The sequence below is a fragment of the Aquarana catesbeiana genome, linkage group LG11 (assembly GCF_042186555.1).
Source record: "Aquarana catesbeiana isolate 2022-GZ linkage group LG11, ASM4218655v1, whole genome shotgun sequence".
Classification (NCBI taxonomy): Eukaryota; Metazoa; Chordata; class Amphibia; order Anura; family Ranidae; genus Aquarana; species Aquarana catesbeiana.
In genome coordinates, this window is record NC_133334.1 from 205,372,386 (window position 1) to 205,385,805 (window position 13,420).

The window sequence follows — 13,420 nt, forward strand, 5'->3', positions numbered from 1 at the left end:
GGTGTGTTTTACTGTATGTGTGTCACACAAAGTTGTCGGAAAATCCGATCGTTCTGACGTAAAACACATACGCCGGGACTATAAACGAGGCAGTGCCCAATAGCTTTCAACTCTTTATTTATTCTGAGCATGCGTGGCACTTTGTCCGTCGGATTTGTGTACACACGATCGGAATTTCCGACAACGGATTTTGTTGTTGGAAAATTTTATATCCTGCTCTCAAACTTTGTGTATCGGAAAATCTGATGGAAAATGTGTGATGGAGCCTACACACGGTCGGAATTTCCGACAACAAGGTCCTATCACACATTTTCCATCGGAAAATCCGACCGTGTGTACGGGGCATAAAAGTAAGTATACTCAGTTCGAACGATAGGCTCAGCAAGGCGTGAGAATATGAGCCAACCATTTAGGTCCACTCTCAGCCTCCCTGCCCTATATCACTAAACAGAAGTAGTAAGGAAAAGAAGGGCGATTGGACAGAGAAAGGGAAGAAGAGTGAGTGAAGAAAGAGAGAAAAAAAAAGGGGGGGGGGACTCTCTCAAAAGAAGGGAGAGGGGGTGGGAAAACCACCAGCTACTCTCTCCATCTGATTCCAGTGCATTACATTAGGTCCAGAACAGCTTCTGATGTCAACATCTAGTACGTTTTTATGCCAGAGGACTAGTTCAGACATCAACCTGCATCAAATCCTGACATAACTGAGAATTTCAAAATTTTGTCCACAGTTCCCAAATATTCAAGAAAGTGGATATTTTGTCCTGAGTGGTGTATATCAGTTCCTCTATCTCTGCTATGCGGTTAATGCGAGAGACCCATTGTTTCATTGAAGGGGGGGGGGGGGGGGGTACAGATCGCCAATGTACCAGTACACAAAGTCTAGAGGCATTAATCGTGTGCATGACTATTGGCCATTTATAGTACCTTTCTTTGGGTACGCTTGAGAAGTGAAGGAGGTAATGTGCTGGCGGGAGTGAAGAGATCGCAGTCGTCGTGTCATGCACCTTACGCCAATAGGGCTGGATCCGTGGGCACACCTATCAGTTTTTATTGCTATCTGTGCCCTAGTTAAGGAGATTTATGGTCTCTATTTTTCCTGCTTACCATTATTATTGAAAGTGAAAGTAAAGGAAAATCCCAAATTTTGGGTAGTCCCCAGAAAAGTAATAGAGGGGAAATCTTCCAATGGGAACACTAGTTCTTGTGACCTGGGGGTCCCCAAGGAGTTTCCCTAATTTGTGGGGATTACCTCTCACTTCCTGTTTGGCTATGGGACAGAAAGTAAAGGGAAATCTCCGCAATGAGACGCAAATGACTAAAAAAAATATCGCAGGGGTTTTAACCCTCCCTTGCTCTATCCAGAATGAAAAAAAAAGTTTTGCATATAGTTCTACTTTAACGACTTCAGCCCTGGAAGGATTTACCCCCTTAATGACCAGACCATTTTTTGCGATATGGCACTGCATCACTTTAACTGACAATTATGCGGTCCTGCAATGCTGTACCCAAACAAATTTGATGTCCTTTTTTCCTACAAATAGAGTTTTCTTTTGGTGGTATTTGATCACCTCTGCGGTTTTTATTTTTTGCTTTTTAAACAAAAAATAGCGACAATTGTGGAAAAAAAAAAAAAAAAAAAAAGTTTTACTTTCTGCTATAATACATATCAAAAAAAAAAAAAAAAGTAAAAAACTTTATTTAAAATGTATTCATCAGTTTAGACCAATATGTATTCTTCTACATATTTTTGGTAAAAAAATCCCAATAAGTGTATATTAATTGGTTTGCACAAAGTTATAGCGCCTACAAAATAGGGGATAGATTTAGGGACTTTTTTTTTTTTTTAATTGTTTTTACTAGTAATGGCGGCGATCTGCGTTTTTTTTTTTTGCGACATTGCGGTTGACAAATCTGACCCTAAGTGACACTTTTTGGGGACCAGTGACACCAGTACAGTGATCAGTGCTAAAACAAATGCACTGATCAATGTATAAATGACAGGGAAGGGGTTAACACTAGGAGCAATCAAAGGGTTAACTGTGTTTTCTCAGTGTGTGTTCTAACTGTGTGGCGGATGGGCTCACTGGGACAACACGAAAATCGCTGTTCCTGATCACTAAGAACAGCCAATCTCAGTGCCAATCTCAGCCTGTCAGAACGGGGTTCCGCCTTGTTTACATGAGCAGATCCCCATTCTGCATCTCTGTGGATCGATCACGGGTGGCCGGCGGACATGGATACCACTATACCCGCACGCCCACAGTATCTCATGCACGAAACGATGTTCAGGTACGTTGTTTTGCGCAGCCAGGCCGCCCTGCCACAGTATATGTGCGGTGGGCAGTCCAGAAGTGGTTAATTGGTTCCCTTTTAGGAAAGGGGGAAGTCTACTGTAGTCCTAACAAACTTCCTGTCCTAGGGTGTTTTTCCGATAGATGAAGAACAGAAAGTAAATGTCACCTTTGGGCAGAAAATGTGTCACTGGCAAGTTTCCCAGGTCAAAAAAAGGCCTAATGAAAGAAAATAAATGTAGATGACACATCTGAGGACAGGTGAACTTCAAAATATTGTTTGTTTTTTTTTTTTTTTTTTTCCTCTTGGATTTAGATATACTATATCCCACACCCCAACACCAAAACCTTGAACAGACAATTAAAGTAAGCCCTTTACACTTAACTTTCCCCTTTGGCTCTTAAAGTGGTTTTAAACTCACATATACCCAGTGAAGTGAACAGCCTCAGATGATACAAAGAGAAGAAACAAATCCTCCTACAAAAATGTTACTTGTATATCTGCTGTCTTCTGCACAGTGCAGAACGGGTTAGAAATCTTTTTTCCTCTTCCAGCAGTGGGATGGGAGTCTGGGCTCTCACTGTGGGAGAGCTGATTGGAGGAAAGGCCCTCAACCCCCCTCAACATAGGCAGAGGAACAAATAAACTTGCAGAGCTGTAGTCTGAATAGACAAGCTCTCTGCTTATCTCCCTCTAAGCTCCCTCCCCGACACAAATTTTCAGCTACTGTTATCTCCTGCTACTGTGTCAGAGAACTTGTCAGAAGTGACTCATGCTGAGAACAGAGGAACGAAGTACCAGAGAGAAACAGCACGGAAGCTCTCAGCTTTGAAGAGAGATAAGTAAACACTACAGATATATGTGCTTAGGTCAAAGTTCATGAATGGGGTTTATGACCACTTTAAAGGGATTGTAAACGATCACCTTGTAAAACCACCCATTCAGTTTAAAACAGAGATTAAAAGTAAAACAGTTGCGTATAAATATAAAAATACATTATAAATACTTTTTTTTTTTTTTTTTTTTATAATGATCACATTCTCTCTGTTCTCAGCTGCATAAGAGATGTCGGAGTAGCAGCAGCATGCTAAGCTTCCCAGTGAATGGCTGTGCGGGGGGGGGGGGGGAGTGTCAGGACAAGTCTGATAATTGAAGGAGAGCACACTGAGTTCCCAGAATAGCTAGAGAACTGACCACGGTGTGTTCTCCTGCTTAATGCGGTCAGTTTTTAATAGGAAAGCAAGGGGACTGGCTGGAATACCAGTGATTTTGCATAAAGAAAGCGATACAAAGAGAACAGGATACTTTCTCATACAAGTATATGGCGCAGCAAGGACATATCAGGAATATGAAATTTTGGGGTAACAAAAGCTTTAACTGTTAAAGCAAAGAGCACCTAACACTAACCCAATCTCTAAACTAAACCTTAACATAAATTAGAGTTGGTTTACCTATACATAAATAATGGAAAGGTGACCCAACACCTCCACACCCCACCCATCCCTGCTGTACTTACCTCCTGGGATGCTGAGCTGTCAGTGCCCATGCAAGTCCAGCAGTCGGGGTATTTGAAATCCAGGCTCCCTCGTCTCTGTGCAATGCTCCCAGGACAGACCAGAGTGATTCACTGCGCAGGCGCTGACCATATTAGAATTGCTCTGGCAAGTCCCAGAAGCCCTGTAGAGAGAAGAGGGGTAACAGCGGGGATTTCAAATCCCCAGGCAGCTGTACCGGTTGCGTGGGCACTGACAGCTCAGTATCCCGGGAGGTAAGTACAGCGGGGATTGGGTGGTGAGGAGGGATCCATTTTTCTGTAAAGGTGATCTAACACTTTAACCTTTATTTTGATGTATTCTCATCTCTTTCTGACGTGGGATCCAGAGCACTAATAACATGCAGTTTCTGCTCTAAATACATGCAGTGGTGAGATCACAGCACTAGAGGGAACTGCTTTGAATGCTGCTGTAATGATGCACAAGTATGCTTAACAAAATAATATAATTTGTAGACTATTTAAGGTCAGCTGAAGCTGAACAGAATGTCTAGCTCAAAGGGTGAGGCAGTCTTTGTGTCTATACCAGGCAAATCTTAAACCAAAGGATTAACTCATATACAACACAGGAAATAATCAGTGTATAGAAATACATACAAGCACTATACTAATACAGTAAGAGGAAAACAACAATGAAAAGGTCATGGGTGACTTGTCACTTATGAAAAATCTCAGAGTAGCTATTGCATTCCGTTAAAAGCTCAGTTTATAGAATAAGATCTTTTTCTGCAACATCCAGTGCTGACTAGACTGTCTTTGGCAATAACTTCAGTTGAGAATGAATGCTGAATTTAGGATTCCCCTTCAGTGTGCCCCTATAAAAATAACTTTATAGCACTGACAACTATTTATATGAAACATTCTGTTGGGTATGCACTATTTGAACTAAAAACTGAATAAAGAGATGAAAATGCCCAGTGAAATATGTGGAATCCACAAGAATGGAGTGGTATTTTAGTATTTTATTTGAATAAATGTAATGAAGTATAAATGACTTTCTGTTGTCTGATGAACCTGGCCAGAACTGTGGAACTGGACAGTTCTTCACAAATCTAAAGTTTGCTGTTAATGAATAAACTTTTGCAATATTCTAATCCCATTTTGTAAAGGCGATTATCCTTGTAAACAAAAGTGGTATCTGGTTTTGCTCTGTACATTCCACTGACCTCACAGGACATCCTCTAAGCTTCCCGTTTTACATGTTTGTTTTATTATCTTAGGGAATTTTTATCCCTTGAACAGATGAATTCAGTCAGCGCAAAACACAGCTCTAATACTCCTATCATAAGCAGCTGGACGCTCAAGGTCAATATATTGCACTCCTTGAACAGACATAAAATACAAAATAGTGCAGCGCTAAAAAATAAAAAATATATTTCTAAAAACTTATATAGGTAATGTCTGAAAGTTCTAAAACATATGGACAGTCCCAGTACTTATAGTTTAAAAGCCAAAGGTGACATAGAAGAAGGCACCAACAAGCAAGAATAGGTCCTCAGTAGTGATCAGGGTGCTCGAGTATAATCGTAGTTATTGTGCATCCTTATCTGTACTTCCACCACCATAAATACAGGCTGCTCACCTTACTCTGTGGACCTCTGAATTAACAGAAAGTTCATTCGATCAACAACACAGTGTCTCTTAGTAAAATCTGAAAGGTGGCTGTAATGACGTCACAGAGCCTTCCCGTCCGACACGGTGGCATTACAGCCACCTAAGAGACGCTGTGTTGTGGTACAAGTTCTAGTTCCTAGCACTGGGGATTCAGTGCTTTATTTGTAAGTAACTTTCCTTATTTGAATAAAGAAACAGTTTTGAGCACTATATATGTTCCATTGATTTTGCATGAACCTCGTTCTCTACTGCATATGAGAGGGTGATATTGTTGCCATATATCTGAGGCCAGATTTCGATCATTGGAGTGGTATAAAGGCAGGATTTCATCCTTTGATTGGCCCTGTGGGGAGTGCACGAATGAGCTTTCTGTCAATTCAGAGGTCCACAGAGTAAGGTGAGCGGCCTGTACTTGCGATGGCGGAAGCACAGATAAGGACGCATACCTTAACATCAGCTTTAAGCATTAGGTAGCAGTAGTGTGTTAGGAGGTTATATGACACTAAAATATGTTGTTAGTGCATCAGTTGCATTGTGTGGGAGCGCATTAAATGTGAACTACAGATTTAATCTTTTCCTTGACACTGTAGAGCAGTTACCTATTACCATCAAAGTGTGGAACGCATTGATGAGGGCCAATTTACACTTGTCTGTTTTCATGCAACAAAGCTCATGAATTTTACTACATGGAAATTTATTTCAAGTAAAAATCCAATTTTTTCTTAGGTGGCGGGTTCACTGCTATGCACTGCAGTTTAGTGTGTTTTAGAAAATGAAACTGTATAGGCCCATATATACCTGTTCCGTAATGCACACAAAACAGCGTGATTTCAGTCTACATGATTTACGTTATTTTTCGTTAGAGAAGGGTTTAAACCCCTGTAAAGTTTTTATTGCTTCTGTGTCCTCAGTAGAGAGATTTCTCTTCACTTATACTTTCTAACCATTGAAAGGAACTGATTGGAATTCTCTCCAATGTGAACTGGAATAGTTCAGAGGTAGGTATGCGATTCTGGTTTGGGCCATGAGTTTGACTTGAATCCAGGTTGTTGGCAGTTCCCTGAAAGGGAAAATTAAATGGCTAGGTTTGGTCAGTTACCCGCCCACCTGCCTAAACCTTTGTCTGCTGCAGCTGGAAATAACTCAATAATAACATGACCACTTTCTGTCCGTTGGCTTGCTTCAAATTGTAAACGAGCCAACAGGCTTCCTGAATGAAATCACTGACCACATTTTATGTCAGTGAGCTTCTCTGGCAGGTTTGTTGACATTCAGCAGCTGGCTGGGGAGCTGTTATTTGGAGCAGGATTCAGTGGAAGAGGATTGTCTGTATTGTATAATTCCGTATAAGTCCAATTTTTTTTTTGTGTGAGGTCACCCTTAAAATACACTCAAGACCCTTATGTAGGCATGCAGCCTGGGTGGCAAGGAAGACCACTCTCTGCAACCCACTAGGCCACGTGCCCTGTAGAAAAAAAAGCAGCATGAGGAGTAGCGAGTATGTGGCCTTTCATGTGAACCATACCAGGTTACATTCCCTAAATACTGGATAGGTACCTTTCCAGGGGGACCCCCCAGGCAAGGCACCTTGTCTCCAAATTGATGGGGACAAGGATCTCATCGTCGCATCCCTGGCTTGATGTGGGGGTTTGCAGGGGGACACTTATTGGAATCCAGAAACCCCCCTGTAAAATAAGGGAGCTCCCAATTATACAGCCCTTGTCCCCTACATGAATAAGTACAGAGTACATAGTACCCCTTGTTACTGATTTACAAAAAAAGTTAGAGTAAATAAACATACAAACTCTTAAAAAAAGTCACTCACTCCGGTGTCACATTTGGCACCTTTCAGGGCAGAGGGGAGAGCAGATACCTGTCTAATCCAGGTATTTTCTCCCACTTTAGTCGAAAGAGCACCACAGAATCCACGGCGAACTACGCCATGTCCGGTTCTCCCCCCCCCCCCGCTGTCTTCTGGGAGACACACAAGTCAAAGAAGACAGCAGGGACCATTCAGAACGTGCAGCGTGACTCGTGCATAGGGAACCAGGCTGTGAAGCCACAAGGCTTTGATTCCTGATTCCCTTACTGAAGATGCCGGCACCTTCACCCTGAGCTGAGGGATGGGTAGGCTTCGGGTAATGCCATCACGGGCGCCTTGGACAGGTAAGTGTCCTTATCTGAAAAGTCAGAAGCTGCAGTATTTGTAGCTGATGACTTTTAATATTTTCCTGCGGATCTCCGCTTTAATGGAAAAAATACAGAAATTCTTTAAATGACGGAGAATGTCTTTTCTTCAGTGAATACAAGGTGTGCTTTTGTTTAATGAGGCAGAGAGGAGGAGGAGCAAATGACATCATAACATCATAATTTCCACTTCAGCCAATCGGAGAACACCTTGTATTAATGGAAAAAATACAGAGATTCTTTAAATGACAGTGTTGAGCAAGCGTGTTCAGTACAGAAGGCAAGTTGCTTAAGCAGCACCCGGAAAAGACCAGTGCTTACTATATATGGGCCATTGTGCCGCCCTTCTTTCAGCAATCTCAAATATTGGCTGATGGTCGTCTGATTATTTTTTTTATACTTTCTTTTGTGCCCCCTAAAGTTATTTTATTTTCTGTGGTTTTTCTCACTCATTTGTTCAGATGTTGGTAAACTTATCACAGATATTGGACAGCATACTTCTAATAAATTGCATTACTAATATCTGTATGGTTAATAAATAAATATCAATGCATTTACCAGCTGATTACAACACATTTTTGTCCCGTGTATTTTATAATTGTTTTGTTTCTTTTCAAACAGGGCACATATAAGACCAACTGAGTTTGCCTAACATCATCCTTTTGATATCTACATAGTGGCTCTTAATTAAAGACAAAATGAAGGTGCTGATTTCTTCAAACCTTTATGTTCCATAAAGAATGCATATTTATCTTACTTGTTACAAGGAAAAGGACTAAGGTCTCAGTCAAGATGAGAGGCAAACATTGCCACTAAAATTCTCTGCCTGGAATTAAGTGTCGGCTGAAAGTTATTCACCATAAATACAGCAAAGTTTTATGATGAAAAGATTACTTGTACTCAAAGAATCGTTGGATTTATTTGAAGATTTCTGGATTTTTTTTCAACAGATTATAGCAAACAAATCATATTCTGTTTGCTTTTAATAAATGTGATTTTTTTTTTTTTTTTTTTTGTTTTTTTTTTTTTTTTTTTGTTAAGCAAATAGTTCAGTTAGGATTTTTTTTTTATCTTGTGGAACCATCTATTTTGGTGTACAAAATGACGCTGGAGAAAGTGATGCAGGGAAAAACCTCAATCAGACTTCAGATCGGCCTTTGCCGTGAACTTTATCACCTTCACCCAAGTGAAGCCAACTACAGCAATGTGAAAAAGTTAGCTGTGGATCTTGTCGAAAAGAAGGTAAGCTGTTTTATATTTTTACAATTGTGAACAGTACATTGAATGTTGCACAATATGGGGAGGACATATTTTTGATTTGAGACTTAAATAAATTGCTCTCATAGGACCCTTTGACACCACCGGGCTGCACAGCATTTTCCTTCATTCATCTTTAATTTAATGGGGTCCTTCAAAAACATAATACAGTACACCTGAAAATGCATGGCAACGTGTCTACACATTAATTTTCCCTTTGTAGGGAAGGATGTATTCTAATGACACAGAGTTCCTTCCTGTCTTTAAGCATGTCATAATAGTGATCACTAGTACATGAAGCAGTACAACACTAGTTGAAACATGAGCTGTAAAAACTTTCCAGAGCTGACATCCGAAATTAACTCATACAATTCCTTTTTAGTTAAAAAGGTCATAATGCTGTCCTTAAAGCAGACCTTGCACTAACAATCAAGATCACTTTACCTATTTTGCCTTTAATCCTTGACAAAAAAAAGCTGTAATACATAGGGAGAAAAATCATTAAATATACTTGCTTTTCCCCTTGCTTCCATCCACGGTGCCTATGCAAGTGTAATCTCATGCTTCTTCCAGAAAGAGCCCAGAGAATGGCAAGTAGCCCAAATAGTGCGAGAAGACACTCCTGCACAATTATGTGTTTTGGGTAGTGCAGGGAATGGTTAAAACCCATGTTGAGTTTCTTCCTGTTCGTGTCCCATTCAGCAACATTCCCGAGACGCAACAGGAAGTGGGAGAAAATCTGCTCTTTTACAGCTGTCACACAAATGGGTGTCCTCATTTGAATATTTGCCTTCACCTCTTGTTGGGGTGACAACTGGAACGTTTTGAAGTTCACATTATTTTCTCCAGGTTACTGTCCCCAGTAGGGACACCAAGGGCGATAAAAAATGTTTCTGTGCTTGCTTACTGTACCCAAAAGTCCCAAAAAATGTCATCCAAAATTAATCTTTGATCTCTAAAATTTTACTGCAGCATGTCGGAAAAAAAGACCTTTTATCTGACAGGCTCCAATAAAGTTTAAAGCTGAATTCCAGTTATGGATTTTATTGCATATATACATCAATCAATCTTGGACCAATGCAAGTATGCATATTCTTTTCCTATAGAAGCTGGACTAACTGGAGTAGTTGCCACTATTGCAGTAATCGCTGTTGTCTTCCAAGTCCCGTGCACAGGTACCATTCACAGAATGCCTTATATTTTTCTTAATGAATGCCAGACATTCTCGGATTGGACAATGTGGAGCTCTTGATGCCACTGCCTGCCTCTTCGCCTCGTCCATGAGACTTTATTTTGATACTTTTGATACTGGAGGTACTTTTGATACCTTGAGGGAGCATCTTGTCAAACATTTACAAAATTCCTGCTGAGTATTTTTATTATCATTCAGTTTTGACGTGAGAATGCAGTTAACAATAAAAGTGAATGCAACATTTGTCCCTGCTGAGTGTATTTAATATTCTATCAGCAACATGGGCCTAATAAATGTAGGAATTCAAAATGTTTTGCTGTGTACTTTTCACTTCAGACACCTTGAGGAAGGTAAAACAATCATACTGTCCTGCACATGACTGGAAATGTGAAGGAAACACAAATCACCTACTTCAACTCAGTAACATTCAAAGCGGCAACTGCTAAATAGATTGGCATTGATGAGTTGAACTGCTGAGTTTAACTGCTATCTCTCAAATGGCTTCCTTGTGCATCAGTGGTACAGGTGAGAGTGGGGCCATCTGCAAAGTGCATATAGAATGGTAAGACATTTGTATTATACAAGTATAGTCTTGACAAAACTAAATTATGGCAGATTATAATCTATTTTATAAAAGTCACTTTGCAAAGCATATACTGTATAGTATATTCATTTAGATTATATTTACAGAATAACGTAAAAGCTTAGACAGAATATAAGCATTAGCATTGTACATTTTTCAGTTTCTAAAACCACAAAGAAACTCAGAGGTTTCATTTAAGAGCACAATGTTTAAAAATGCCTAGAGATAAAGGCCTCATGCATGCTTTAATGATTTGCTAACACTCCTAGATCCATTCTTCCTGGCGGCAACGTTTTGGCAGAAAAAAAAACGCTTGATGCTCATAAACACAGGTACCACGTTTAGGCAAGGCAAGCGCTTGGGCATTAAAGGGGTTGTAAAGGTTCGTGTTTTTTCACCTTAATGCATCCTGTCAGTTGATTTTGTCAGTTGGCTCCTGGAGTGCACCCGACCCCCCCAGAAAGCCTGCCCCAAAAATGCCAGCGCAGAGAGAAAAAGGACAATGGACAGCACCCACATAAATGCTCCCGTAGCAAGTGCACTAATCTGGCTACAATCACCTCAGGCCCCTGGTAGAACACAGGGAAGGGAAGGATAGAAGCCTAGGTGGCAGCCCCAAACCAAAGATGGCCTCCTTGTGAGCTCTATCCACTCCACATTCATTCAGCATAATGCATCATTCCCTTGAATGTAGACACTTGGCTTTCTTCTCCACAATTGCCACTAGAATGCATACCGTGCAGCTGCATCTCATCCAAGAGGAGATGTAAGACACTACTTATGAGGCCATTCACAGATAATTGCCAAAAAAATAGAAAACCTACTTCTCTTGAAAATGCGGTTTCACAGTTCCATAAATCCACTCACTTCTGGGAGGCAGGCTCCAGACACTGACAGCGCTTTTGAACAACATAGCCCTTGCTGCACTGTTGTATGTGGGGCTAGTTAGCACCTGATTTTTTTACCCCAAAAGATCCAAAGAAGGGGCTCACTGCCTTATCAGAGCATTGACCAAATGTCAAGGACTGCTCTACAGGAGAGGCTGAACCTGTGCGCAAAACCACCAAAGATGGCAGGTAAGGGTTTTTTCTCTTCACAGTGGCTGTGAGTCCTATGAGGACAAAAAAAGGGAAATGGGCTTTTGTGTGGGTGTTAACTCTTTATAGTTATGCACTGTTCTCGTGGGTGGAAGTAGGTGGGGCTACTATCACATGTATGCTGCCATAGAGGCACCAGGAAAGACTGTTGGCCATCTTAGCCAAACAGGTCAGACTTCTCACCATCTGTGAGTAGATTTAATGCCTTTAGACTCTAGAGCTTCTGGTGCACAACTCTTGAAATTAAAGTGATGCTAATGGGTTGCTTTTTTTTCTACCTAAAACTAAAGGTAGGATGTTAGTTACCTGCTCTGTGCAAGGATATTGCACAGAGCAGCCCCCTCCCCTCCTGGGGTCTCCTGCTAGTGCTGTCCACTCATCCCCATGCAGCCCCAAAGAGAGCCATATGTTAAGGGGGCACATGTGTGGGCTCTCCCGAGCTGGCCTGTATGCGTCCATAATTACGCACAGCATGATTTGGCCTGCGCCCCCTCCCGTCTCGCTGGATTTGATTCATAATGGCTTCCGCTGCTGTTAATATGTCTTGTGAGAGCAGGGTGAGAGACCAGAGCTGCTGCAAATGGGCACAGCGCTGGAAATATGTAGGACTCAGGAAGTATTTAGGGAGTGAAGGGGAAACAAACAGCTAGTGAATAATTTTTTTTTTCTTTTTTTGACCTTAATGCAAGTAATACATTAAGATAAAAAAAAAAAACTTTTTGAATTTAGAACTAGTTTGAACCTGTATACCTAACGCAGTCATCCTGAAGCTGTAAAAAAATCCCAGTGTGTTTCTTTTTAGCTAAAAACTAACAAGGCAGCTGAGGTTTCTACTTCTGCAAGAAAAAAGCCACAGTTTAAAGAGGTTTGCATTAGGGTTGTAGATTTTTTTTTTTTTTTTTTAACTAACAGAGACCACCTCTTTCTGCAATTGCTTTCTGTAGTGGTGGAAGAGGCAGGAGAGTTTATAATTAACACCAAGGCCTTTAGATCTTTTACCCCTAAAAAAGAGAAGTCGATGTGTAAAAAAGACCTGTGAGACACTGAGAACATAGTAGTTATCTTAAAAAATAGAGTGCAACTCCAGCAATTTTTTGTGAACAGATAGAACTTCTTTCCAGTGTGTTTGCTGTCTGTGTACCATTGGGAATATTTCCCTTCCCAGAGATGCAACAGCTCAGTAAGTATAAATTTTCCCAAAATAAGTCAGGCATCACCAGAAAATGTGCACATATTAGAAGATTTCCCATGCACGTCTGTTTTTGGCAAAAATTGTAAAACTTTGGATTTCCGATTACTTTTTCTTTTGATAACAATATTCACCAGGACAAACAGTAAGGTTAGATTTTCCCTACAAGGACACGGATAGATAGTTTTTTTTTTTTTTTTTTTTGCTAACAAAAATTCTATCTCTTTTGTTACTCCTGGAAAAATGTTCAAAGTCAATACCCTTCAATTCTGCCCCTTCTTCCCTGTCCACAGAACTGGTCTCTATTAATGACTTGACTGTTATATTATAATATTAATATAATATTTTTGTTACAATCAGTGTATTACAGATTTTCTTACTGTGACAGGATAATGTAAGTTACGAAGACTTGTCATCTCATGCTAGCACTTTAGAAAAACCCACATACAGGAGGTTA

The 13,420-nt window shown here is 40.5% G+C and overlaps 1 protein-coding gene across 1 annotated transcript in view; it reads left to right on the top strand.

Annotated features, from left to right (window-relative positions):
* LOC141112385 (serine/threonine-protein kinase D1-like) overlaps nt 1-13,420 on the top strand; it is a 220,376-nt gene that overhangs the window by 9,934 nt on the left and 197,022 nt on the right. The window contains exon 2 of the mRNA XM_073605181.1: nt 8,267-8,887. Within this exon, the coding sequence (XP_073461282.1) occupies nt 8,747-8,887 (141 nt within the window). The 5' untranslated portion in view covers nt 8,267-8,746. The remainder of the gene's footprint in view (nt 1-8,266; nt 8,888-13,420) is intronic.